The 27,108-nt window shown below is 37.8% G+C and overlaps 3 protein-coding genes across 3 annotated transcripts; all 3 read left to right on the forward strand.

Annotated features, from left to right (window-relative positions):
* The first annotated feature begins 841 nt into the window (after nucleotides 1-841).
* On the forward strand, nucleotides 842-1,792 carry OR12D3 (olfactory receptor family 12 subfamily D member 3). Its single transcript, XM_065913250.1, has one exon. The coding sequence runs from the start codon at nucleotides 842-844 to the stop codon at nucleotides 1,790-1,792; it is 951 nt and encodes a 316-aa protein (XP_065769322.1).
* Nucleotides 1,793-8,110: 6,318 nt separating this feature from the next.
* LOC136151211 (olfactory receptor 12D3-like) lies at nucleotides 8,111-9,067 on the forward strand. The gene has a single exon (XM_065912157.1). It carries the CDS (start codon nucleotides 8,111-8,113, stop codon nucleotides 9,065-9,067), a length of 957 nt encoding a protein of 318 aa, XP_065768229.1.
* A 9,292-nt stretch (nucleotides 9,068-18,359) lies between these two features.
* LOC136151821 (olfactory receptor 12D3-like) lies at nucleotides 18,360-19,298 on the forward strand. Its single transcript, XM_065913245.1, has one exon. The coding sequence runs from the start codon at nucleotides 18,360-18,362 to the stop codon at nucleotides 19,296-19,298; it is 939 nt and encodes a 312-aa protein (XP_065769317.1).
* Nucleotides 19,299-27,108: the final 7,810 nt, after the last annotated feature.

Genomic DNA, 27,108 nt, shown 5'->3' on the forward strand with positions numbered 1-27,108 from the left:
CTGTTAATAAGGTGGTGATTATTTTTTAAAAATGGCAAAGCATTTAGTATATTTTTTCCTCTCTCTTTCAATGTTTATGCTTTATCTTATTCTAATTCTTCTCCTTTTGTAGAAATTCCCACTAAATGTAGGCACTTTTTCCTGGGGCTGATAAATTGGGGATGTTTTCAAAATTCTCTTCTTGTTAACACTTCTCACTCTTTCAAGTTTTTCTCAGCTACACACACAAACCCACCACTGTGCTGCAGTCTTGTGACTATTGACGCTAATTATGTTGTTTTTATTCCCTCTGCTTAAACACAATATTTGAAGATTCTGGATTTTATGTTTCTTAGTTTTGCTGAAAGTTTAGGCTTATAGGAAGGATGTGTTAATTCTCTGAGGCTTTAAATTATCTTAGGAGAAAAGAAGAAATCCTCACTAGGCTACATCACTTTTACTGCCAGAACCAAGAATCATAAGCTGAACAATTATTTCCTTTGTATGTTTTAAATTTTTCTAACCTCTACTTTTTTTTTTATCTAACCTTTAATTCTAATGTTATAAATAAGATATAATCATGCTTTACATTTTATGCTTTAAAAAAGTGCCTTTTATCTATATCTGAGTTACTCATTATAAGCTGTTTTTATTAGTACATGATAAATTCTGAAGCAATAAAAAGATGTTTGACTCATATTTAGGAGTGGTAAAGCTGTTTACTTACCACTTCTAAATATTCTCCACACTGGAGCTCACCTTTAGGCTTTTCCAAATAATAAACTTGCTTCACTTAATTCCCACAGTGTAAAATTCAAAAAAAATTAACTCATCGTCATCATTACATTTGCTCCCCAAAGCAATGGAGAATGTCACTACAGTAAATGAGTTTCTGTTACTTGGCCTGACCAGCGTTCAGGAGCTGCAGCCTTTCTTCTTCATGATTTTCTTAATCATTTACTTGATAAACTTGGTTGGAAACGGAGCTATATTAGTGATTGCGATTTTGGAACCCAAATTGCATTCCCCCATGTATTTTTTCCTGGGAAACCTTTCTTGTCTGGATATCTGCTACTCTTCAGTGACATTGCCCAAAGTCCTTATAAACCTCCTCTTCGCTCACAGGGCCATATCTTTCCTGGGCTGTATCACTCAGCTACACTTCTTCCACTTTCTGGGAAGCACAGAGGCCATCTTACTGGCTGTCATGGCTTTTGATCGCTTTGCTGCCATCTGCAACCCACTTCGTTACCCTGTCATCATGAACCCCAAGGTATGTATTCTCTTGGCAGCCGTGGCCTGGATCACCAGCTTCTTTTACGCTCTGATACATTCTGTCATGACTGCACGCCTGAACTTTTGCCACTCTCAAGAGCTCAATCACTTCTTCTGTGATGTCAAGCCCCTCTTGGAACTGGCCTGCAGTAATACACTGCTCAACCAATGGCTTCTTTCTGTTGTCACAGGCAGCATATCTATGGGAGCTTTCCTCCTGACGCTTCTCTCCTACTTGTACATTATTTGCTCCCTTCTGCTCAAGCATAAGTCCTGCAGAATACTCCACAAAGCTTTGTCCACTTGTGCCTCCCATTTCACGGTGGTGTGTCTTTTCTATGGGCCTGTAGGCTTCACGTACATTCGTCCTGCTTCAGCCACTTCCTTGACTCAGGACCGGATGGTGGCCATCGTCTATAGTGCCGTCACTCCGGTGCTGAATCCACTGATATACACTCTTAGGAATAAGGACGTGAGGCTGGCGCTGAAGAAAACCTTCGGGAGCAAGTTATTTAAAGACTGCTGGCAGCACCACTGAGATTAATGAGGTTTATACCTGACTCCGATTAAGATTTTTATCCCTTCACTCTAATAAATGGTCTACATGATTTTCCCTCAGGAATTTGTAGCCCTGTAACCATGTTCTGCACTCAACTGTGTGTCATTATTTGCTCAGTTTTTATTTACCTACTTACTTATTTAAGAGATAGTCATTGAATATACATTGTGTTAGGCAACATAGGAGGTGTAGGAAGCAAGACTGAGCAAAAGAAATTCTACAATCTCACACAATGAACAAATTCATAAGTATTTATGTCAGGGTAATTAGATGCTACAGAGAATTAAAAAGAGATAAAAAAAAGCTAGGGAGGGATGAATGCAGGCACTTACTACATAATAAATGATTTATCTGTTTCCTTTCTATTTGATCCATTCTATTATCATATATGGAGAAGGCAATGGCAACCCACTCCAGTACTCTTGCCTGGAAAATCCCATGGCCGGAGAAGCCTGGTAGGCTGCAGTTCATGGGGTCGCAAAGAGTCGGACACGACTGAGCGACTTCACTTTCACTTTTCACTTTGCTTCATTGGAGAAGGAAATGGCAACCCACTCCATTGTTCTTGCCTGGAGAATCCCAGGGATGGCAGAGCCTAGTGGGCTGCTCTCTATGGGGTTGCATAGAGTCAGACATGACTGAAGCGACTTAGCAGCAGCAGCAGCAGCAGCAGCAGCAGCAGCAGTATCATATATGTCAGATGTTCTCATATCAATTGATTCATCGGAAAAAGATCAGTTGATATAAATGCTAGAAATGCACTCAATTTTTTGGTAAACCCCTTGTTGTATACCTTGAAAAGGGAAGACATATTAAAACTGAGATTTATAATAAATGTTTCCATCAGCATCAGATGCAGGATAATTGGAAGCCAGACTCTCAGGCAGCAGTTTTCAATGAATGTCTATAGACATCCTTCAGTGGAAGTCTGTAAGAAGTGAGTTTGTCTGCTTCTTCTTCATTGAGCCCTGGGGTGGTAGCCAGTTAAGAATAGTTTCTTTGTTTGTGACTGTCTTGGTAAACCCAAAGACACAAGCCCCTCTGGTCATTAGAGCAGGCTATCTGGGTTGTGTGGCCTCTGGGTGTCAGCAACAAAAACTGGGATACCAGAAAGATGTTTCTTTGTCAGAAACACCAGAGATCTGAGCCAGGGCAGAGCTATAGCCTGAAGATTGCATCCGTTGGACTCCCCCCGCCCAGCTGTGTGATAAATGAGAAGCCTGCCTCTTAGGCTGTAGCTTTTAAGGGAAGGAAACAGTCCTGTTTCACAGAAAGACTGAATGTTTCTGTCTATGTCTCTGTGCTGTGCCAGGGGAGATAGCCAGTTAAGAATTGTTTCCCTGTTATAGACCTGTGGAGCCAAAAGATGTGAACCCTGCCATCCACTGGAGTCAAATGGTCAAGGGGTGTCCCCTGGATGTTGGGATATATTGGCAATCTAAATGAGGCAGAGGGATAGAAAAGAGATGGTGTCTGCTAAGGCCTCTGTCTATGGAGAGTATTGTAGTTGGCCTCTAGAAGTGTGCCAGATAAGAAGCCTACCATTTAGGTCAAGCCTTTAAAATAAGCAAATAGATCTCTTTCACATGAAGACTGGACACATTTCATTCTATGGGAGGTTTTTTTTGTCTGTTTGTTTTGTCTTTTGTATTTTGACTGTGCCATATGGCATGTGGGATCTTAGTTCCTTTACCAGGGATTGAACCTGCACCCTCTGCATTGGAAGCTCCAAGACCTAACCATTGGACGACCATAGAATTCCACAATTTGATTTTTTAAAAAGCATTTGATGCAAGAAAGTCTCCTGGGGCTTCCTTTGCTGTTTTCACCTCCTATATAGTCCTCCCATGAGAACATAAGAGGGTCACTCTGGGAAGAACTTCGGTCTTAGCCACTGGACCACCAGGGAATTCCCAAAGACTGGACACATTGCAATCTGCTGCCTCTTTTCTGAGCTTTGGGGAGTAGTAGGGTGTCAGTTAGCCAGAGTGAGGTCCTGTGAGCCTTCTAAGAACTCTCTCTTAGTTCTCCATAGCCTTGTAGGTCTCACATATGCAAGCCTTGTTTTTCAAAGCTAGATGTCTGGGGGCTTGTTCCTCAAGTTGAAATTCTTTAGAGTTGGGGTGCCAGATGTGGAGTCTAAATTCTTTACTCCTCAGTGAGAAGCTGGGAGTTGTGAGTTGCCATGCTGGGAATAGAGTGTTTGGCCAGATTGCATCTTGGTCTCTCTGACTGATTCAGTGTGGAATATTTCTCGCTGATTTGATGTATAACAGTTCTTCAACTAGTTTCTGGTTTTCTTTTCTGTCTAGCTATAGATTGGGTGTGTCCATGGGAAGAGGTGAGTTCAGGGTCTCCAACTCTGCCATCTTGAACCAGAACCTCTGTTATTCTCTTTTGTTAATTTAGAATCCGCTTGTCAATATCCATGAAAGAAAATATATTTTAAATTGGATGAAATGTAATCCTTTGGCAAATGTCATCCTGCAGTAGAACCGGATAAAATTTAGATATTTGTGATTGAGGTTTCCAGACTATGATTCTTAACATCACAAATTCTCTCTCTGCTTTTTGCAAAATGTCTTTATAACCCTTATTCAGAATTCTCTGTAGTCATAATTGTGTGTGTGTTTGTGTGTAATCACTTATATAGAGTTCGTTCACTTACAGATATTATTTTATTTAATCTTAGTCATCACATCAATCAAAGCAGATTGGTTTCATCATCTGTTTACAGAAGAGGAAAACCAGAGACCAGAAAGGAAAAGTAACTTAACTATAGTCACACTGCAAGCAGAGCCAGGATTCTAACTCCAGGAGATCTTGTTCCAGAGTCTGAGAGTTTTGCTCTATGCATCTATAAATAATCATTATTAAGACATTTTGGGCTACGGCAGATTATAAGAAAAATCTGTCAATTTCTCTTCCATTTATAGACAGGAACTATTTTGAGCCTGACAAGGTACTTCATTTTCATTTTGGTGGCTATAAAGCCCTTATTTTGTTGTTGTTTTCTTTTCCTCTGACATTTCTCAAGTTAAATCAATCACCTTGTCTTGTCAAAATGGTTCAGTTTAAACTTTATCATCTTTTAGTTTCTTAATATATTTCTCCAAACAATGACAAACTTTGGATCCACAAGCTGTTAAGAGTTTCTAATGATAGGAGCTGTATTGCTTATAAATTGTCATACTTACTCTTTCCTTAATTTTTCAGTGGAAATCACTGACTCAGCATAATATTCTATTCTAGTTAAATGTAGCAAAATGTTCTACCAAATAGATTAAAAAAAATACCTATTTATTGAAAGATTAAAGTAGAGAGAATAACCCTTTGAGAAGAGATCCCTAGACATCTATGCTTGGAACATCTCTAGGGAGAGTTCAGAGGGGATTCAATGTGGGTTTTTTTGTGCTTAGAATGGGAATGAAGGGCAAGTCCTCTGTGATTTATATTTACTCTTAGGTATATGATATTTGTCATATAAGACTCTTAGCAGCTTAAATCTTTCCGATAGTTTTATACAAAGAGATAATCAACATATTATAGCCCTGATTCTTGAGTTTCCTTATGCACCAAAACCATATATTTTTTCCAAGGTATGTACACAGAGGAGTAAAGAACAGGGTGAATTGCCACAGTCAGTAAGTAGAACATAAGAGAATAGGTAAGAAGGAAGGTTTTTGTTTTTGTATGTGTACAAACGTGTGGCTTTTTTTCTTTTTTCTTTTTTTTTTTTTTTGATGTTTTGTGTATGTGTGTGTGTTTTATAGAAGGAAATTGAGGCCATTAGAAAGGGTGAGTGAGAGTAGCTGGGGAATCTCTTTGAATACAATTTGTCAAAATTATAGGGTGGAACAAGTGAGTTTATGGCACAATTTCTTAGTTGGAAAAGCTTTGATTGTCTTAATCTTTTTAATCATTCATCTTTTGTATAAAGTAGATATAGTAGCACATATACATTTCTACCTGTGTACTTCTGAGTGTTTTTTTGTGCAAGAGATGAAAAACAGTATATAAAAAGCTGCCTCGTTTTACTATTTCCTATGTACTGAAAATTATTTAACTAGTCCTCTATGGTCATTTAGTTTGTTTGTAATCTTTCGTATGGCAATGCTTAAATAAATATCATGGCAAATACATAATTTTTTACATTTGCAAACACATCTGAAGGACAATCTAGAAAGCGGAATTGATTTGAGTGTGAGATTTTTAACAGTTATTGCTAAAATATATGTTAGAGATTAAGTCAACTGACACCCCCATCTGTGTGTATTTTACCACCCTCCGGCAAATATAATGTCTCAAACATTTTCAGTTAAGTTCAGTCGCTCATTGTGTCTGACTCTTTGCGACCCCATGAATCGCAGCACGCCAGGCCTCCCTGTCCATCACCAACTCCTGGAGTTTACTCAAACTCATGTCCATCGAGTCGGTGATGCCATCCAGTCATCTCATCCTCTGTCGCCCCCTTCTCCTCCTGCCCTCAATCCCTCCCAGCGTCAGGCTCTTTTCCAATGAGTCAACTCTTCGCATGAGGTGGCCAAAGTATTGGATTTCAGCTTCAACATCAGTCCTTCCAATGAACACCCAGGACTGATCTCCTTTAGGATGGACTGGTTTGATCTCCTTGCAGTCCAAGGGACTCTCAAGAGTCTTCTCCAACACCACAGTTCAAAAGCATCAATTTTTTGGTGCTCACAGGCCAACTCTCACATTCATACATGACTACTGGAAAAACCATAGCCTTGACTAGATGGACCTTTGTTGGCAAATAATGTCTCTGTTTTTTAATATGCTCTCTAGGTTGGTCATAACTTTCCTTCCAAGGAGTAAGCGTCTTTTAATTTCATGGCTGCAATCACCATCTGCAGTGATTTTGGAACCCCCAAAAATAAAGTCTGACACTGTTTCCACTGTTTCCCCATCTATTTCCCATGAAGTGATGGGACCACATGCCATGATCTTAGTTTTCTGAATGTTGAGCTTTAAGCCAACTTTTTCACTCTCCTCTTTCACTTTCATCAAGAGGCTTTTTAGTTCCTCTTCACTTTCTGCCATAGGGGTGGTGTCATCTGCATATCTGAGGTTATTGATATTTCTCCCAGCAATCTTGATTTCAGCTTGTGCTTCTTCTAGTCCAGTGTTTCTCATGATGTACTTCATCAAAATAGTATATCATTGTGTTTTAATTTGAAATTCTGCTTTGAATATTTGTATATTTTTTCATTAAAAATTATGTTATAGCTTTAGTAGCTTAGGAATGTTGTGCTGAAATTTTCTATTTCACTTCACATATTTTTTTCAGAAGAAATATATTTGATTAACAAATCATGATTTTCTATTTATCTGTTTTTTTCTTTTTGTGCTTTCATGTGGATACAGAAGTTTTCATAATTTATTGTTTATCTATGAACAAGTTGAATTGGGGGCAAGTTATCAGCAGGAGGTTTATGGGAAAAGGGATAGGATATTTCCCCCAGATTCTTGGCTCATTGGTCCCCTCTTGTACTGCAACATTCTTATTGCCTCTGTAGTAATGTACTTTTCTCCTCATTCCATCATTACAAGCACACTGACTCGCTCTTTTCTGATATTCTACAGAAATTCACTCTCAGCTGAGGTAATCTTTTCTGAGACTGAATTTTTTTGCTGTTTTCAATATTCTCTTGCTGTTAAACAGCTTGGTATTTAGGGATTTTCCTGCATAAATAGCCCTGCTGCTGTGATGCCCTCTTTTGACGTTGGCACCAATTCTGCTGATGTGTATTCCCTCTGCCTACACATGGTTTGAAGTTTGTGGATTTTAAAAAATGTCTTCTAGTGTTACGAAGGTTTAGGTTGTGGAGGACCTACTCTTTTTTAAAAGAGGATATTTAGGACTATTGCTAAGCTTCTATCTGTACCCAGAAATAAATTTTTATAAATGTATCTGAAAGAATCTTTTTAGATACATTAATTTTAATGCTACAATGAGGCTAAAATTGAGTTCTGTTCTCTTATTGTATTCACTGAATATCTGCCTTTTTTCTATATGAGCTGCTTCATAAGTTTAATTCAGCATCCTAAATATGCTTCTTAGTTTTATGTATCACATATATCACACTGACTCAGAATTTATCATATATTTCTGTCTTTAATTATGCTGCAGGTGAACTTAATTCTAGCATTTCTAACCATTTTACTCACCATAGATCATCCTTATATACTTTAAGATGATTAACTTGCTTCATTTAACCCATACAGTCTACTAGAGCAGCTTTACTAATGCCACTGTTATCACTCCTTCTCAGAGTGATGGAGAACGTTACTACAGTGAATGAGTTTCTCTTGCTGGGACTGACCTCCACTCAGGAGCTGCAGCCTGTTCTCTTTATGACCCTTCTGATTATATACATGATCGATCTGTTTGGAAACGGGTCCATATTAGTGGTTGTCATCTCGGAGCCAAGGCTCTACACCCCTATGTATTTTTTCCTGGGAAATCTTTCTCGTCTGGATATCTGCTATTCTTCAGTGACATTGCCCATAATAATGGCAAACCTCCTGTCTGCTCACAAGGTCATATCTTTCCTGGGCTGCATCACTCAGCTACACTTCTTCCACTTTTTGGGCTGCACTGAGGCCATCTTGCTGACCATTATGGGTTTTGACCGATTTGTGGCCATCTGTTACCCACTTCACTACACTGTTATCATGAACCTGAAGGTGTGTATTCTCCTGGCAACTGTGGCCTGGATCACCAGCTTCTTTTATGCTCTGATGCATTCTGTCATGACTGCACGTCTGAACTTTTGCCACTCTCTGAAACTCAATCACTTCTTTTGTGATGTGAAGCCCCTCTTAGAGTTGGCTTGTGGTGACATTCGGCTCAATCAGTGGCTCATTTTTATTGTCACTGGCAGCTTAGCTATGGCAGCATGCTTTCTCACTTTCCTCTCCTACTTGTATATCATCAGCTTCCTTCTGCTCAAGAACCATACCTGCCGTGGGCTCCACAAGGCTCTGTCCACATGTGCCTCCCATTTAATGGTGGTATCTCTGTTTTATGGAACGGTGGGGCTCACCTACATTTCCCCAACCTCTGCCACCTCTGTAATACAGGAGCGGTATGCAGCTGTTATACACACCGCTGTCACTTCACTGCTGAATCCATTGATATACACCCTTAGGAATAAGGAAGTAAAGTTGGCTCTGAGCAGAGTGTTTGGGAAGAAACTGAAGCTGCCTAAAGAAAATCATTGGCAGCACTAGAAAAAATAAAAATCCATTTTATGTTTATGACATTTATTTCTCATTTATAATACTTTTGATACATTTCTTGAATTTTCTTTTTTTATCCGTAATTTGTTCCATTTGTAACTATGTTTTTCACATATATGATTCCAATTACTCTTCATTAGTCATTCATTCACTTGAAAAATGTTTTTCAGCAAGCATTGTTCAGTTTGCAGAGGATACTACCTTGGAAAAGATCTATGAGTACCCGACATGAGGACATGAATCTTTTAAATTTGAAAACATTTGCAAAGATAAGATGAACAAGTTAATGCATATGTCTTTCAGAAGATAAAACACATGGAATATAACAAAGAATGAGCATGTGCCAGTGGGCACTCTTTTGTAAGAGTGGGTCTATGAAATCTTCTTTAAGAAATGACATTTGAGCAGAATGCCAAAGGAAGTAGGGAAGTAAGTCATGCAAGTATGTGACAATAAAGCTTTTTGTGTAGAAATGACAGAGAATGAAAGAGTATTGGTATAGAGTGTTGTTCCAGTAAGAGGTCCCATGTGCCTGGAGCTCAGTGAGTAATGAAGCAGTTGGTAGGAGATAGGGGCAGAAAGTTGATGATAGTCGTGTCATGGGCATTCTGCTATTTGGCTGAAGGCTTTCAGCACTTCCTCTAGGTGATTAGTATGATATGGGGCATTTGAGCCAAGAACTGACTTGACTTTTGTGGTGAAAGAATCACAAATGTTACTGTGTTGAGAACAGAGAGTAGGGGAGCAAGGATGAAATTAGGATTTCCTTATAATCTTTTGGATGAGAAATGATGGCAGCCTAGACAAGGGTAATAATGATGGGTATAGGAGAAGCAGTTAGATTCTGGATGTATTTTGAACACTCAACGTTCATTATTTACTGCTAGCTGTGTGGTAGGAAGATGAGAGGCATCGAGGATGATCATTAATTTTTATGTACTTGTGTTAACACCAAGATATGTCAATAGTGTAGAAAAATCAGGCTATGAACAGAGAAGGGTGTGATAAAGGTTTTGATTTGTTTTTCTCACCATAATAATGTTTTGAATTGAGTTCTCCTTCCTGGTAATTGGGCTTCCCCGATAGCTGATAGCAGATAGCAGATAGCAATCTGCCCGCAATGCGGGAGACTGGGATTCGATCCCTGGGTCAGGAAGATCCCCTAGAGAAGAGAATGGCTACCCACTCCAGTAATCTTGGCTGGAGAATTCCATGGGCAGAGGAGCCTGGTGAGCTACAGTTCATAGGTTTGCAAAGAGTGGTACATGACTGAAATGACTTAACAGGGCACATACACAAGATTACCACAAAGGTATAACAGTTTAAAAGTGTTGGTCTACAAGATCTTAGTGATGTACAAATAAGCATTAATATTAAAAGAAAGGAAAATTCTCAAGTATTTTCTTCTGATTTCTTTTCAGAATATGCCAATACAGGCAGACCTCAGAGATACTGTGGGTTTCCAGACCACTACCATAAAGATGATATGACAGTAAAGGAGGTCACACGAATACTTGGTTCCCAGTGTGTGTAAAAGTTATGTGTACACTATACTATAATCTGTTAAGTGTACAATAGCATTATGTCTAAAAAACCATGCATGTACCTTAATTAAAAATACTTCATGGCTGAAAAAATGCTATCATTTGAACTCTTCAGTGAACTATAGTAATAACAACAAATATCACTGATCACAGGTCACCATAACAAATATAAAGAACTGGAAAAGTTTGAAATACTGTGAGAATTACCAAAATGTGACAGGAGATTCAAAGTGCTGTTGGGAAAATGGAGCTGACAGGCTGCTTAGTTGGACCTTGTGCCAGGTTGTCACAGACCTTCAATGTTCCAACAACATTACAATTTTGTAACAACATCACAATTTTGTAACAGCAACAAGAAAAAAACACAATATCCATGGAGTGCAATAAAATAAAACAATAAATCAAAGTATGTAGGTATCTCAAGTAGAAAAATGGTGAAAAATGCTGGACTCTCCTTCCTATACTGCCTTCTTCTTCTGGATCTTGGTCCTGAAAATCCTCTATGCCTTATTAACTCTCTGACTCCTTCAGAAGGATTTTTGACACATTGACCAACCTTTTGTTCCCAACCTGAGGGTTATAGAAAATCACGCAACCTGTTGCCAAAAGCATAAGTTTAGCTGTAGCATTTTTTAATTTTTTAAAATTTATTTATTTTAATTGGATGCTAATTACTTTACAAAATATTGTAGTAGCTTTTGCCATGCATTGACATGAATCAGCCATGGGTGCTTATGTGTCCCCCATTCTGAACCCCTCTCCTACTTCCCTCGCCATCCCATCCCTCAGGGTCATCTCAGTGCACTGGCCCTGAGTGCCCTGTCTCACGTATCAAACTTGGGCTGTAGCATTTTTGATCCCACTTTTGAAGTGAGGTGATTTCTCCCTTTGTAAAACAGCTGAGATGTGCAGCTCTAGGTCTGTTCTCACAGCTTTGGTAACAGACTATTTCCTTCAAATATGCAGAATTATTCTCTACATCACTGGCCCCAACCAGAAATAACTTCTGATTTGGTTTACTTCTTTTAGTCCACACTGATTGCTCTGCTCTAGGAACCAAACAAGGTCAAGAAAATTTCCTGCTGCTATCTGGTTCATATCTTAAGCTGTGCTACTTAGTTTAAAAAGAGAAATTTGGCAGCTTTTTCTTAGTTTTGCAGAAATGGGCTTCCTTGCTTAACATCTTCCTACTCCCCTCTCTTGCCTCCATTGTTTTCTGAATATTTATTTCTTTTTTATTGTTCTGGGATTCAGACTTTTTCAAATACTTGTTTTGAAATAAAGTTTGGATTTATACTTCTTTCTCTCCTTATTTCTTTCAGGAAAGTTTTTAGAAGATGAGAGAGGAACACTGATTAATCCAACCATATTATTAACACTGGTATTAACACTGACTTAATAACAGTCATATTAGCACTGGATGTTTTATTTGTAGATTTAAAGGATGTATAGAATAATTTTCATGGCTGAATTTCTGTGAATCTCTTCACCAAGAAAGCTGGCTGAAATTTGTGTGGTAGCAAAATAAATGCAGAATGATTAGAAGAAAATGAATCACTTGATATTATTGTCAATTGATTACAGTGGCTGTGATGACATGTTACAGAAGGATATAAAAAACAAAACTTTTAAGGTCATCCCTGGTGGCTCAGAGTAAAAGAACCTGCTTGTCAATGCAGGAAAGACAGATTCAATCCCCGATCCAGGAAAATCCAAATGCTTAGAGCAAGTAATCCCAGGCGCACAACTATTGAGCCTCTGCTCTAGAGCCCAAGAACCACAACTACTGAGTGCAAGTATTGAAACCAGTGAAGTTCACATGTGTTAGAGCTAGTGCTCCGCAACAAGAGAAGCCACTGCAATGAGAAGCCCATGCACCACAACTAGAGAGTGGGCCCCACTCACTGCAACTAGAGAAAATCTCATGCAGCAATGAAGACCCAGAGCAGACAAAATAAATAAATAAAAATTTTAAAGCAAAACTTTTAGATATTATGCTCTTTTAAGATTTCACTCTTTTTTGAACAATTGCTTCTCTTATTTCTCTAATTGTATGCTATTTAAATTTGTGTAATTATGTAATGAAGTTCACATTAACATCATTTAAATACAACAATAAAAACAACAGCGATAATAAAAAATTTCAACACTATCCAGTTATAAGGATTTAATATTATGGAAAATTATAATGGTAGTACTATTTTGTGGAAAATGATAATAAGAGCATTTTTCTTATTTTACCCCTATAGACAATTTTACAATTTACCTTAATTACTAGTAAGATACCTAAAGTCCCCAAAGTCTTCATCATTGCTATTTGGGGAAAAGTAATTAAATTCTCAGTATGCTGTGTGTGCTTTTTTAAAGAAATCATATAAGCAGGAGGGTTTATAAAGAAGAGAGTTCCTGGTGTTGTGTATGTGAGTTGGATGAGAACAGCAGATTCCAGTCATACTTCCAGTGGTTCCAAACATAAGTGGGGACAGATGGTAACACTACAGGAGAAAATTTCACTCCTGGTCACTTAATAATATGAGGGAGAGGCTATTATTTCATTATGAGGGTAACATTTTTCTTCATGATAACTCCTGGTTGAACCTATACCACAGCAAGTCAAATTAAACCAAACTGGGTAAGTGGGGCAAAAATAAGTTGTCTTGAAAAAACAAAGTGACTTCCTATGAGTTTTCTGCAAAGGGAAATCAGCTAAGTTAATTTCTCATGAAAGGTGACTAGAAAGATTGATTTAACAACGAACAAATATGTGTTGTGTGCCAGGTACTGTTATAGATTCTCAGAAGGCATCATTAAGAGACAATACACTGACTTTGTAAAGATTATATCTAACTAGGGGAGCAGGTAATACACAATAAAGATGATAAATAGATAAATGATATGGGATTTCAAAAGGTGTTATATGTCATGGGGAAATGAAGGAGAGTGAAGGGGGTATGGAGTGTATGAGGGCACCAATAGGATGATCAGAGTGGGTCTCATTGAATAAATACCATTTGAGGTAAGATTGAAATGAAGTTAGGGCTTTTGTCAGATAGCTAATCACAGGGAAGAGCAAAGGGGAACAGCAAAGAGGCCAGTGTGACTTGACTGATTGAACTCAGGGGAGAAAGGGAGGAAATTAGGCTGGAAGAGTAAACAGAAAAAGACATTACAGAGTTTGTAGTCTTTCTTAGAATTCGAGTTTATGGAGAATTTCCTGGTGGTCCAGTGGTTAGGACTCCACACTTTCATGCCAAGTGTCCAGGTTCCATCTCTGGAACTCTGTGTGACTAAGATCACACCAGCTGTGAGGTGTGGCAATGAATAAATAAGTTTGAATTTACAATCTGAGCTGAAGTGTGGTGGGAGGGTTATAAGAAAAAGCATGATGATGGAAGGTGATTTGCAGGCAAGGTTAGAAGCAAGAAGCTATTAATAATAATACTAGAACTGTTATACAGAAATACAGAACAGACTTTTGAACTCTGGGGGAGAACGTGAGGGTGGGATGTTTTGAAAGAACAGCATGTATATTATCTATGGTGAAACGGACCACCAGCCCAGGTGGGATACATGAGTCAGGTGCTCGGGCCTGGTGCACTGGGAGGACCCTGAGGAGTCGGGTGGGGAGGGAGGTGGGAGGGGGGATCGGGATGGGGAATACATGTAACTATATGGCTGATTCATGTCAATGTATGACAAAACCCACTGAAATGTTGTAAAGTGATTGGCCTCCAACTAATAAAATAATATTAAAAAAAAAAATAGAACTGTTAATAATAATAACTAAGACATGACATGGACTCACTTGATAGCTAGAGAAGTGAAAATAAGTGGTAAGATTCTGTGGGTATGCATTTCATAATTGATCCAACAACTAGAGTTCAGGGGAATTTTGAAGTAAAGATCTAATGGGGTAGGTTGAAGAGAGACAGGAAAGAATAAGAGTGGAGACCATCAATTTAGACATTGTTTGTGAGAAGCTTTGATGTAAAGATCAGAGAAAACGGACGGTGAAGAAAAACAGAGAGAAAGGAAGACTTTTTAAAATTTTTTATGATAGAAGAAATAATAGCCTGTTCCTTTGCTGAAGAGAATTTTACATTAGAAAAAGGAAAATAATTATGGAAGAGAGAACGGCACTGTGGGAGTGCACACCTGATTAAGCAAATGGGTATCATCGAAAACACAAGCAAGAGCTTTGGCTTTAAAAAAGCACAGATTGGGCAGGGAGAAAGGCTCGTGAGGAAGAGAATATCTGTATGATTCATGTTGTTATATGACAGAAACTAACACACCATTACAAAGCAATTACCCTCTGTTAAAAATAAATTAAAAAGAAAGTAGAATCACTTTCTAATAATATAGACATAAATGATAGTGAGTCTGGAAGTTCTTTTCAATTGCTTCAAATTTCTTATAGACAAGGAAGCAAGGTCAGCGTTGGACAGTCAATATGGAGAAGAAGGTTGGCTGGAGGTTTGAAATGGTTATCCAGGAGTGTGTGAGTGTGTGAGACTTGACAGTTGTAAATAAGTCCTTGAATACATTGTAACTTGATCAAATAGAAGTAGAATTTCAGCTATGGTGTGAATTTCAAATATAGTTGAATTTCAGCAAGTATTTAGCAAAAATCAGTATTAGCATTCTGTGCATTTCAATTCAACAAAGAAATCTCTTGCATCATTGATGAATTCCATTAGGGTTTGATATGTTTATGTTAATAACTAAGACAAAAGTGAATCAAGGAAGTTATATGCCTGGATTTCTCTCATTGGTCAGTGATACTAGTTTTCCTGAAGTACAAAACTTTTTGAATACCGGAAGAAATGTTCCTCCATTTTTGTGTTATTCACAATATAAAGGCGACAAATATGACACACTTTTAAGTTTAATCTGCATCATTTCCACCACTTTCTTAAGCCTAGACAATCACAAAACCATAAACCATGCTTATAATTTTTAGAATTTACCAATTCCTTGGCATAAATACTTCCACTATGACCAACTGCAAGCTGTTAATGTGGTTCACTGAACATGAATTTGGGAATAAATGAGCAGGCCATTTTATGGCATGACCAACATACAGATACAATAAAAGTGATAAACTCTAAAAAGCAGATAATAGGAACATCTAAAATGAATAGGGAGTGATATTTTGTGTAATTTTGTTGTTGTTTAGTCACTAAGTTGTGTCTAACTAAAGAGTTAGTGACCCCATGGGCTGCAGCACACCAGGTTTCTCTGTCCTTCACTATCTCCTGGAGTTTGCTCAAATTCATGTTCATTGAGTTGGTGATGCTGTCAAATGATTTCATCCTCTGTCACCTGCTTCTCCTTTTGCCTTCAATCTTCCCCAGCATCAGAGTCTTTTCCATTGAGTTGGCTCTTCTCATCAGGTGGCTAAAGTACTGGACCTTCAGCTTTAGCATCAGTCCTTCCAATGAAATCCAGGGTTGATTTTCTTTAGGATCGACTGGTTTAATCTTGCTGTCCAGGGGACTTTCAAGAGTCATCTCCAGCACTATAACTCAAAAGCAGCAGTTCTTTGGTGCTCAGCATTGTTTATGGCCCAACTCTCACATCCATTATTACTAAAATGTCTGTTAGAGATTAAACCAATTGACACCCCCATCTGTGTGTATTTCACCACCTTCAAGAAAAATGTTGCAAACATTTTAATCTTTGCCAAAATAGTATATCATTGAATTTTAATTTGAGTTTCTGTTTTGAATATTTGTATATTTTTTCCTTACTAAAAAGTATGTTATATTTTTAGTGGCTTCACTTAGGAGTGCTGTGCTGCCATCTGCCATTTTTCTGTTTCACAACAAACATTTTTTTCAGGTGATGTAATTCTGTTAAGAAATCATGATTTTCCCTGGAGAAGGAAATGGCAACCCACTCCAGTATTCTTGCCTGGAGAATCCCATGGACAGAGGAGCCTGGTTGGCTACAGTCCACGGAGTCGCAAAAAAAAAAAAAAAAAAAAAAAAAAATCATCTCCCAAAAAAAAAAAAAAAAAAAAAAAGAAATCATGATTTTCTATTTTTCTGTTTTTTTTTTTTTTTTCTTATCATACTTTCGTGTGGATACAGAAGTTTATCTATTTATTGTTTATATATGAACAAGTTGGATTTGGGGAGCAAGTTATCAGGAGGTTTATATGGCATGGGGGATAGGATATTTTCCCCAGATTCTTGGCTTATTGGTCCTCTCTTCAGTTGCAACATTTTTACTGTCTTTGTGGTAACATACTTTTCTCTTCATCATTACATGCACACTGACTTGTTTTTTTTTTTTTTTTTCTGGTATTCTGGAGAAATTCACTCAGTATGAGCCATTCTCTTTCTGAGACTGATAATTTTCTGCTGTTTTCAGTATTCTTTTTTTTTTCATTTATTTTTATTAGTTGGAGGCTAATTACTTTACAATATTGTAGTGGTTTTTGCCATACATTGACATGAATCAGCCATGGATTTATATGTGTTCCCCATTCTGAAGCCCCCTCACCTCCCTCCCCATCCCATCCCTCTGGGTCATCCCAGTGCTCCAGCCCCGAGCACTTGTCTCATGCATCCCACCTGGACTGGCGATCTGTTTCACACTTGATAATATACATGTTTCAATGCTATTCTCTCAGATCATCCCACCCTCGCCTTCTCCCATAGAGTCCAAAAGTCTGGTCTATACATCTGTGTCTCTTTTGCTGTCTTGCATGTAGGGTTATCATTACCATCTTTTAAATTCCATATATATGTGTTAGTATACTGTACTGGTGTTTGTCTTTCTGGCTTACTTCACTCTGTATAATGGGCTCCAGTTTCATCCATCTCATTAGAACTGATTCAAATGTATTCTTTTTAGTGGCTGAGTAATATTCCACTGTATATATATACCATAGTTTTCTTATCTATTCATCTGTTGATGGGCATCTAGGTTGCTTCCATGTTCTGTCTATTATAAACAGTGCTGTAATGAACATTAGGGTACATGTGTCCCTTTCAGTTCTGGTTTCCTCAGTGTGTATGCCCAGGAGTGGAATTGCTGGGTCATATGCTTTCAGTATTCTTTTGCTACTAAAACTTCTTAGTACTTTGGGATTTTCCTGCATAAATAGCCCTGTTGCTGCGATGCCCTCTTCTGATGCTAACACCAGTTCTGCTGATTTGTATTCCCTCTGCCTACACATGACTTGAAGTTTTTGGGTTTTCAATTTTTTTTTCCCTAGTTTCATGAAGGTTTAGGTTGTGGAGAACCTACTCTTATTTTTTTAAGTGGATATTTAGGACAACTGCTAAGTTTCTACTTGTATCAGAAATGAGAAATGTGCCTACTATGTCCATTTAAAAATATTTAAATTTTTACAAATACATCTGACAAGACTCTTTTTAGATACACTAATTTTAATGCTACAATGAGGCTAAAACTGAGTCTTGTCCTTTTACTGTATTCACGAAATATCTGCTTTTATTCTTTATGAGCTGCTTTATAGGTTTAGCTCAGCATCCTAAATATGCCTCTTAGTTCTATGTATCACATATATCACACTGACTCAAAATTTATCCCAAATTTCTGTCCTTAATTATGTTGCAAGTGAATTTAATTCTAGTGTTTCTAACCATTTTACTCACCATATATCATCCTTACATACTTTCAGATGATTAACTTGCTTCATTTAACCCATACAGTCTACTAGAGCAGCTTTACTAATGCCACTGTTATCACTCCTTCTCAGAGCGATGGAGAACGCTACTACAGTGAATGAGTTTCTCCTGCTGGGACTGACCTCCACTCAGGAGCTGCAGCCTGTTCTCTTTATGACCCTCCTGATTATATACATGATCGATCTGTTTGGAAACGGGTCCATATTAGTGGTTGTCATCTCGGAGCCAAGGCTCTACACCCCTATGTATTTTTTCCTGGGAAATCTTTCTTGTCTGGATATCTGCTATTCTTCAGTGACATTGCCCATACTAATGGCAAACCTCCTGTCTGCTCACAAGGCCATATCTTTCCTGGGCTGTATCACTCAGCTACACTTCTTCCACTTTTTGGGCTGCACTGAGTCCATCTTGCTGGCCATTATGGGTTTTGACCGATTTGTGGCCATCTGTTACCCACTTCGCTACACTGTTATCATGAACCTCAAGGTGTGTATTCTCCTGGCAACTGTGGCCTGGGTCACCAGCTTCTTTTATGCTCTGATGCATTCTGTCATGACTGCACGTCTGAACTTTTGCCACTCTCTGAAACTCAACTATTTCTTCTGCGATGTGAAGCCCCTCTTAGAGTTAGCTTGTGGTGACATTCGGCTCAATCAGTGGCTCATTTTTATTGTCACTGGCAGCTTAGCTATGGCAGCATGCTTTCTCACTTTCCTCTCCTACTTGTATATTATCAGCTTCCTTCTGTTCAAGAACCGGACCTGCCGTGGGCTCCACAAGGCTCTTTCCACATGTGCCTCTCATTTCATGGTTGTATCTCTGTTTTATGGAACTGTGGGGCTCACCTATATCCCCCCTGCCTCTGCCACATCTGTATCACAGGGACGGTATGTGGCTGTCATACACACCACTGTCACTTCACTGCTGAATCCACTGATATACACCCTTAGGAATAAGGAAGTAAAGTTGGCTTTGAAGAGAGTGTTTGGGAGGAAACTGAAGCTGTCTATCTAAAGAAAATCATTGGCCACACAGGAATAAATAAAAACTGTGCTTTTTATGACTTTCATTTTCTCATATTTAATAAATTTGATATATTTTTTGAATTCTGTTTTCATTTCAGAAATGGTAGGGAGATGAGAGCCATCAAGGATGATCATTAATTTTTACTTATTTATGTTAACACCAAGAAATGTCTATAGTGTAGAATTAGGCTATGAATAGAGCAAAGGTGTGATAAAGGTTTTTATTTGCTTTTTGCATAATAAAATTGTTTTGAATTGAGTTTTCCTTCCTACTAATCCTCTTTATGCATAGAACAGTATATTAAAAAACTAATCGAGATTAGTATGCAGGCTTTACTTTCAAAGACAACTTCATTTGTGACAATTTATTCTCTCTCAGTTCAGTTCAATTCAGTCCCTCAGTTGTGTCTGACTCTTTGCCACACCATGAATCGTAGCATGCTAGGCCTCCCTGTCCATCACTAATTCCCGCAGTTTTATTCAATTTTTCTGGTAAGAAGAGCAATAATAAAAAAAAATACCTTCACCATTATGGAATTTATACATAACTAAAAAGAATCAGATAAGAATATAAACATACAAGTGTGGCAGAAAATGGCAGGTGAAAAAAACATTCTAAATGTTAATTAGAGGTAAAATCTAGGATGAATAGAGAGCATTTGTCTAAAAGAGAAACTGTATTATATTTGATCCTTTATAAAATTACCAGAAAGGTATAACAGTCTAAGCGTAGTGGTCCACAAGATACTAGTGATTTTGAAATAATCATTAATGTTAAGATAAATGAAATCTTCTCAAATATTTTCTTACGACTTCTTTTCAGAATATGCCAGTACAGGCATACCTCAGAGATGCTGCCGGTTTGTTTCCAGCCCTAAAGCAGATGTGGTATTAAAGCAAGTCACATGAATACTTTTTTCCCCAATGCATATGTTCATACCATAGTGTGCAATCTATTAAATGTACAATAGAATTATGTCTAAAAACAAAGTATGTACCTTCATTAAAAACAGTTTATTGCTAAAAAATCCTCACCATCATCTGAATCTTCAGTGAGCTGTGGTAATAGCATCAAAGATCACTGATTGCAGATAACCATAACGAATATAATAACACTGGAAAAGTTTGCAATATTGTGAGCATTACCAAAATGTGACAGGAGATTCAAAGTGTGCAAATGCTGTTTGGAAAATTGTGTTGACGGGCTCACTCAATGCTGGGCTGCCATAGATCTTCAATTTGTTAAAAAAAAAAAAAAAAAAGCATAATATCTGTGGATTGCAATAAACCGAAATACAATAAATCAAGAATATTTATTATACCTCAAGGAAAAATATGGTTAAAAAAATAAATGCTGGACCCTACTTTCTGTACTGCCCTCCTCTTCCAGATCTTAGTCCTGCAAATCCTCACTGCCTGGTTAGGTCTCTAACTCCTTCAAAAGGATTTTAAATATGTTGTCTGACTTTCAGTTATCCTCTTGAAGGTTTATGTAAAACTGTTGCCAAAAATGTAAATTTAGTTGAAACTTTTTGGATCTGTTTTTTTTTTTTATCCCATTTATTTTTATTAGTTGGAGGCTAATTACTTTAAAATATTGTAGTGGTTTTTGCCATACATTGACATGAATCAGCCATGGATTTACATGTGTTCCCCATCCTGACCCCCCCCTCACCTCCCTCCCCATCCCATCCCTCTGGGTCATCCCAGTGCTCCAGCCCCGAGCACTTGTCTCACGCATCCAACCTGGAATGGCGATCTGTTTCACACTTGATAATATACATGTTTCAATGCTGTTGTCTCAGATCATCCCACTCTCGCCTTCTCCCACAGAGTCCAAAAGTCTGTTCTATACATCTGTGTCTCTTTTGCTGTCTTGCATATAGGGTTATTGTTGCCATCTTTCTAAATTCCATATATATGTGTTAGTATACTGTATTGGTGTTTATTTTTCTGGCTTACTTCACTCTGTATAATGGGCTCCAGTTTCATCCATCTCATTAGAACTGATTCAAATATATTCTTTTTAATGGCTGAGTAATATTCCATTGTGCATATGTACCATAGCTTTCTTATCCATTCATCTGCTGATGGGCATCTAGGTTGCTTCCATGTCCTGGCTATTATAAACAGTGTTGAGATGAACATTGGGGTGCACGTGTCTCTTTCAGTTCTGGTTTCCTCGGTGTGTATGCCTAGGAGTGGGATTGCTGTGTCATATGGCAGTTCTATTTCCAGTTTTTTAAGGATCTCCACACTGTTCTCCATAGTGGCTGTACTAGTTTGCATTCACACCAGCAGTGTAAGAGGGTTCCCTTTTCTCCACACCCTCTCCAACATTTATTTCTTGCAGACTTTTGGATAGCAGCCATCCTGACTGGTGTGTAATGGTACCTCATTGTGGTTTTGATTTGCATTTCTCTGATAATGAGTGATGTTGAGCATCTTTTCATGTGTTTGTTAGCCATCAGTATGTCTTCTCTGGAGAAATGTCTGTTTAGTTCTTTGACCCATTTTTTTTAATTGAGTCATTTATTTTTCTGGAATTGAGCTGCAGGAGTTGCTTATATATTTTTGAGATTAATCCTTTGTCTGTTGCTTCGTTTGCTATTATTTTCTCCCAATCTGAGGGCTGTCTTTTCACCTTGCTTATAGTTTCCTTTGTTGTGCAAAAGCTTTTAAGTTTAATTAGGTCCCATTTGTTTAGTTTTGCTTTTACTTACAATATTCTGGGAGGTGGGTCATAGAGGATCCTGCTGTGATTTATGTCGGAGAGAGTATTGCCTATGTTCTCCTCTAGGAGTTTTATAGTCTCTGGTGTTACATTTAGATCTTTAGTCCATTTTGAGTTTATTTTTGTGTATGGTGTTCGTTTCACTCTTCTACAAGTGGTTGACCAGTTTTCCCAGCACAACTTGCTAAAGAGGTTGTGTTTTTTCCATTGTATATCCTTGCCTCCTTTGTCGCAGATAAGGTCTCCATAGGTTCGTGGATTTATCTCTGGGCTTTCTACTTTGTTCCACTGATATATATTTCTGTCTTTGTGCCAGTACCATACTGTCTTGATGACTGTGGCTTTGTAGTAGAGCCTGAAGTCAGGCAGGTTGATTCCTCCAGTTCCATTCTTCTTTCTCAAGATTGCTTTGGCTACTCGAGGTTTTTTGTGTCTCTACACAAATTGTGAAATTATTTGTTCTAGTTCTGTGAAAAATACCGTTGGTAGCTTGATAGGGATTGCATTGAATCTATAGATTGCTTTGGGTAGTGTACTCATTTTCACAATATTGATTCTTCCAATCCATGAACACAGTATATTTCTCCATCTATGTGTGTCCTCTTTGATTTCTTTCATCAGTGTTTTATAGTTTTCTATGTATAGGTCTTTTGTTTCTATAGGTAGATATACTCCTAAGTATTTTATTCTTTTTGTTGCAATGGTGAATGGTATTGTTTCCTTAATTTCTCTTTCTGTTTTCTCATTGTTAGTGTATAGGAATGCAAGGGATTTCTGTGTGTTAATTTTATATCCTGCAACTTTACTATATTCATTGATTAGCTCTAGTAATTTTCTGGTAGAGTCTTTAGGGTTTTCTATGTAGAGGGCTATGTCATCTGCAAACAGTGAGAGTTTCATTTCTTCTTTTCCTATCTGGATTCCTTTTCCTTCTTTTTCTGCTCTGATTGCTGTGGCCAAAACTTCCAAAACTATGTTGAATAGTAGTGGTGAGAGTGGGCACCCTTGTCTTGTTCCTGATTTCAGGGGAAATGCTTTCAATTTTTCACCATTGAGGGTGATGCTTGCTGTGGGTTTGTCATATATAGCTTTTATTATGTTGAGGTTTGTTCCTTCTATTCCTGCTTTCTGGAGAGTTTTAATCATAAATGGGTGTTGAATTTTGTCAAAGGCTTCCTCTGCATCTATTGAGATAATCATATGGTTTTTATCTTTCAATTTGTTAATGTGGTGTATTATGTTGATTGATTTGTGGATATTAAAGAATCCTTGCATTCCTGGGATAAAGCCCACTTGGTCATGGTGTATGATTTTTTTTTAATATGTTGTTGGATTCTGTTTGCTAGAATTTTGTTAAGGATTTTTGCATCTATGTTCATCAGTGATATTGGCCTGTAGTTTTCTTTTTTTGTGGCATCTTTGTCTGGTTTTGGAATTAGGGTGATGGTGGCCTCATAGAATGAGTTTGGAAGTTAACTTTCATCTGCAATTTTCTGGAAGAGTTTGAGTAAGATAGGTGTTAGCTCTTCTCTAAATTTTTGGTAGAATTCAGCTGTGAAGCCATCTGGTCCTGGGCTTTTGTTTGCTGGAAGATTTTTGATTACAGTTCCGATTTCCTTGCCTGTGATGGGTCTGTTAAGATCTTCTATTTCTTCCTGGTTCAGTTTTGGAGAGTTATACTTTTCTAAGAATTTGTCCATTTCTTCCAAGTTGTCCATTTTATTGGCATTGAGCTGCTGGTAGTAGTCTCTTATGATCCTTTGTATTTCAGTGTTTTCTGTTGTGATCTCTCCATTTTCATTTCTAATTTTGTTAATTTGGTTCTTCTCTCTTTGTTTCTTAATGAGTCTTGCTAACAGTTTGTCAATTTTGTTTATTTTTTCAAAAAACCAGCTTTTAGCTTTGTTGATTTTTGCTATTGTCTCTTTAGTTTCTTTTGCATTTATTTCTGTCATAATTTTTAAGATTTCTTTCCTTCTACTAACCCTGGGGTTCTTTTTTTTTTTTTTTTAATTTATTTTCTTTATTTTTCAGTGGGTTTTGTCATACATTGATATGAATCAGCCATAGAGCTACACCAATTCCCCATCCCGGTCTCCCATCCCACCTCCCTCTCCACCCGATTCCTCTGGATCCCCCCAGCCCAACTGGCGGTTCTTAATTTCTTCCTTCTCTAGTTGCTTTAGGTGTAGAGTTAGGTTATTTATTTCACTTTTTTCTTGTTTCTTGATGTGCGCCTGTAATGCTATGAACCTTCCCCTTAGCACTGCTTTTACAGTGTCCCATAGATTTGGGGTTGTTTTGCTTTCATTTTCATTCATTTCTATGAATATTTTGACTTCTTTTTTGATTTCTTCTATGATTTGTTGATTATTCAGAAGCGTGTTATTTAGCCTCCATATGTTTGAATTTTTAAAAATTACTTTTCTGTAATTGAGATCTAATCTTACTGCCCTGTGGTCAGAAAAGATGACTGGAATGATTTCAATTTTTTTGAATTTACCAAGGCTAGATTTATGGCCCAGGATGTGATCTATTCTGGAGAAGGGTCCGTGTGCACTTGAGAAAAAGGTGAAATTGATTGTTTTGGGGTGAAATGTCCTATAGTTATCAATGAGGTCTAACTGGTCCATTGTGTCATTTAAAGTTTGTGTTTCCTTGTTAATTTTCTGTCTAGTTGATCTATCCATAGTTGTGAGTGGGGTATTAAAGTCTCCCACTATTACTGTGTTACTATTAATTTCCTCTTTCATACTCGTTAGCATTTGCCTTACATATGGTGGTGGACCTATGTTGGGTGCATATATATTTATAATTGTTATATCTTCTTCTTGGATTGATCTTTTGATCATTATGTAGTGTCCTTCTTTGTCTCTTTTCACAGCCTTTATTTGAAAGTCTATTTTATCTGATATGAGTATTGCCACTCTGCTTTATTTTGGTCTCCATTTGCATGATATATTTTTTCCAGCCCTTCACTTTCAGTCTGTATGTGTCCCTTGTTTTGAGGTGGGTCTCTTGTAGGCAGCATATATAGGGGCCTTGTTTTTGTATCCATTCAGCCAGTCTTTGTCTTTTGGTTGGGGCATTCAACCCATTTACATTTAAGGTAATTATTGATAGGCATGGTCCTGTTACCCTTTACTTTGTTGTTTTGGGTTCACGTTTATACAACCTTTCTGTGTTTCCTGTCTAGAGAAGATCCTTTAGCATTTGTTGAAGAGCTGGCTTGGTGGTGCTGAATTCTCTCAGCTTTTGCTTGTCTGTAAAGCTTTTGAATTCTCCTTCATATCTGAATGAGATCCTTGCTGGGTACAGTAATCTGGATTGTAGGTTATTCTCTTTCATTACCTGAAGTATGTCCTGCCATTCCCTTCTGGCCTGAAGGGTTTCTATTGATAGATCAGCTGTTATCTTTATGGGAATCCCTTCATGTGTTATTTGTTGTTTCTCCCATGCTGCTTTTAATATTTGTTCTTTGTGTTTGATCTTTGTTAATCTGATTAATACGTGTTTTGGGGTGTTTTGCCTTGGGTTTATCCTGTTTGGGACTCTCTGGGTTTCTTGGACTTGGGTGGCTATTTCCTTCCCCATTTTAGGGAAATTTTCAGCTAGTACCTCCTCGAGTATTTTCTCATGGCCTTTCTTTTTATCTTCTTCTGGGACTCTTATGATTCAAATGTTGGGGCATTTCACATTGTCCCAGTGGTCCCTGAGGTTGTCCTCATTTCTTTTGATTCTTTTTTCTTTTTTCCTCTCTGCTTCATTTATTTCCACCATTTTATCTTCTACCTCATTTATTCTATCTTCTGTCTCTGTTATTCTACTCTTGGTTCCCTCCAGAGTGTTTTTTATCTCAATTATTGCATTATTCATTTTTAATTGACTCTTTTTTATTTCTTCTAGGTCCTTGTTAAACATTTCTTGCATCTTCTCAATCTTTGTCTCCAGGCTATTTATCTGTACCTCCATTTTGTTTTCAAGATTTTGGATCATTTTTATTATCATTATTCTAAATTCTTTTTCAGGCAGATTCCCTATCTCCTCCTCTTTTGTTTGACTTGGTGGGCATTTTTCATGTTCCTTTACCTGTTGGATATTTCTCTGCCTTTTCATCTTGTTTAGATTGCTGTGTTTGGTGTGGGCTTTCTGTATTCTGGTGGTCTGTGGTTCCTTTTTATTGTGGAGGTTTCACCCAGTGGGTGGGGTTGGACTATTGGCTTGTCAAGATTTCCTGGTTAGGGAAGCTTGCGTCGGTGTTCTGGTGCATGGAACTGCATTTCTTCTCTCTGGAGTGCAATGGAGTGTCCAGTAATGAGTTTTGAGATGGGTCTATGTGTTAAGTATGACTTTGGGTAGCCTGTATGTTGATGCTCAGGGCTATGTTCCTGCATTGTTGGATAATTTGTGTGATATGTCTTGCTCTGGAATTTATTGACTCTTGGGTGGTGGTTGGTTTCAGTGTAGGTATGGAGGCATTTGGATGGTCTCTTATTACTTAACATTCCATGTAGTCAGGAGTTTTCTGGTGTTCTCAGGTTTTGGGCTTAAGTCTCCTGCCTCTGGATTTCAGTTTTACTCTTCTAGTAGTCTCAAGACTTCTCCAACTATACAGCACTGATAATAAAACTTCTGGGTTAATGGTGAAAAGATTCTCTACCATGAGGGACACCCAGAGAGGTTCACAGAGTTACATGAAGAAGAGGAGAGGGAGGAGGGAGATAGTGATGAGCAGGAAGAGAAAAAGGGGAACTCAAGAGGAGAGAGACAGGTCTATGCAGTTCTCTGTTCCCAAAGTGTTCTCCATAGCCCAGACACCCACAGAGATTCACAGAATTGGGTTGGGAAGATAAGGGGAAGGGAGGAAATAGAAGTGTTCTGAGGTAGAAAATGGAGAGTCAAAAGTGGGAGAGAGTAATCAACACACTCCTTAATAAAAATGGGAACTGAATATTGGATTCTTAAATGTCCAAAATTGATATCAAATACTGAAAAACAAAGATTAAAAATCTAGGGTAGAGTTTAAACTCTTGAAAATACAATATTAAAAACAAAAACAAAAACA

This window comes from Muntiacus reevesi, chromosome 20, assembly GCF_963930625.1.
Source record: "Muntiacus reevesi chromosome 20, mMunRee1.1, whole genome shotgun sequence".
NCBI lineage: Eukaryota > Metazoa > Chordata > Mammalia > Artiodactyla > Cervidae > Muntiacus > Muntiacus reevesi.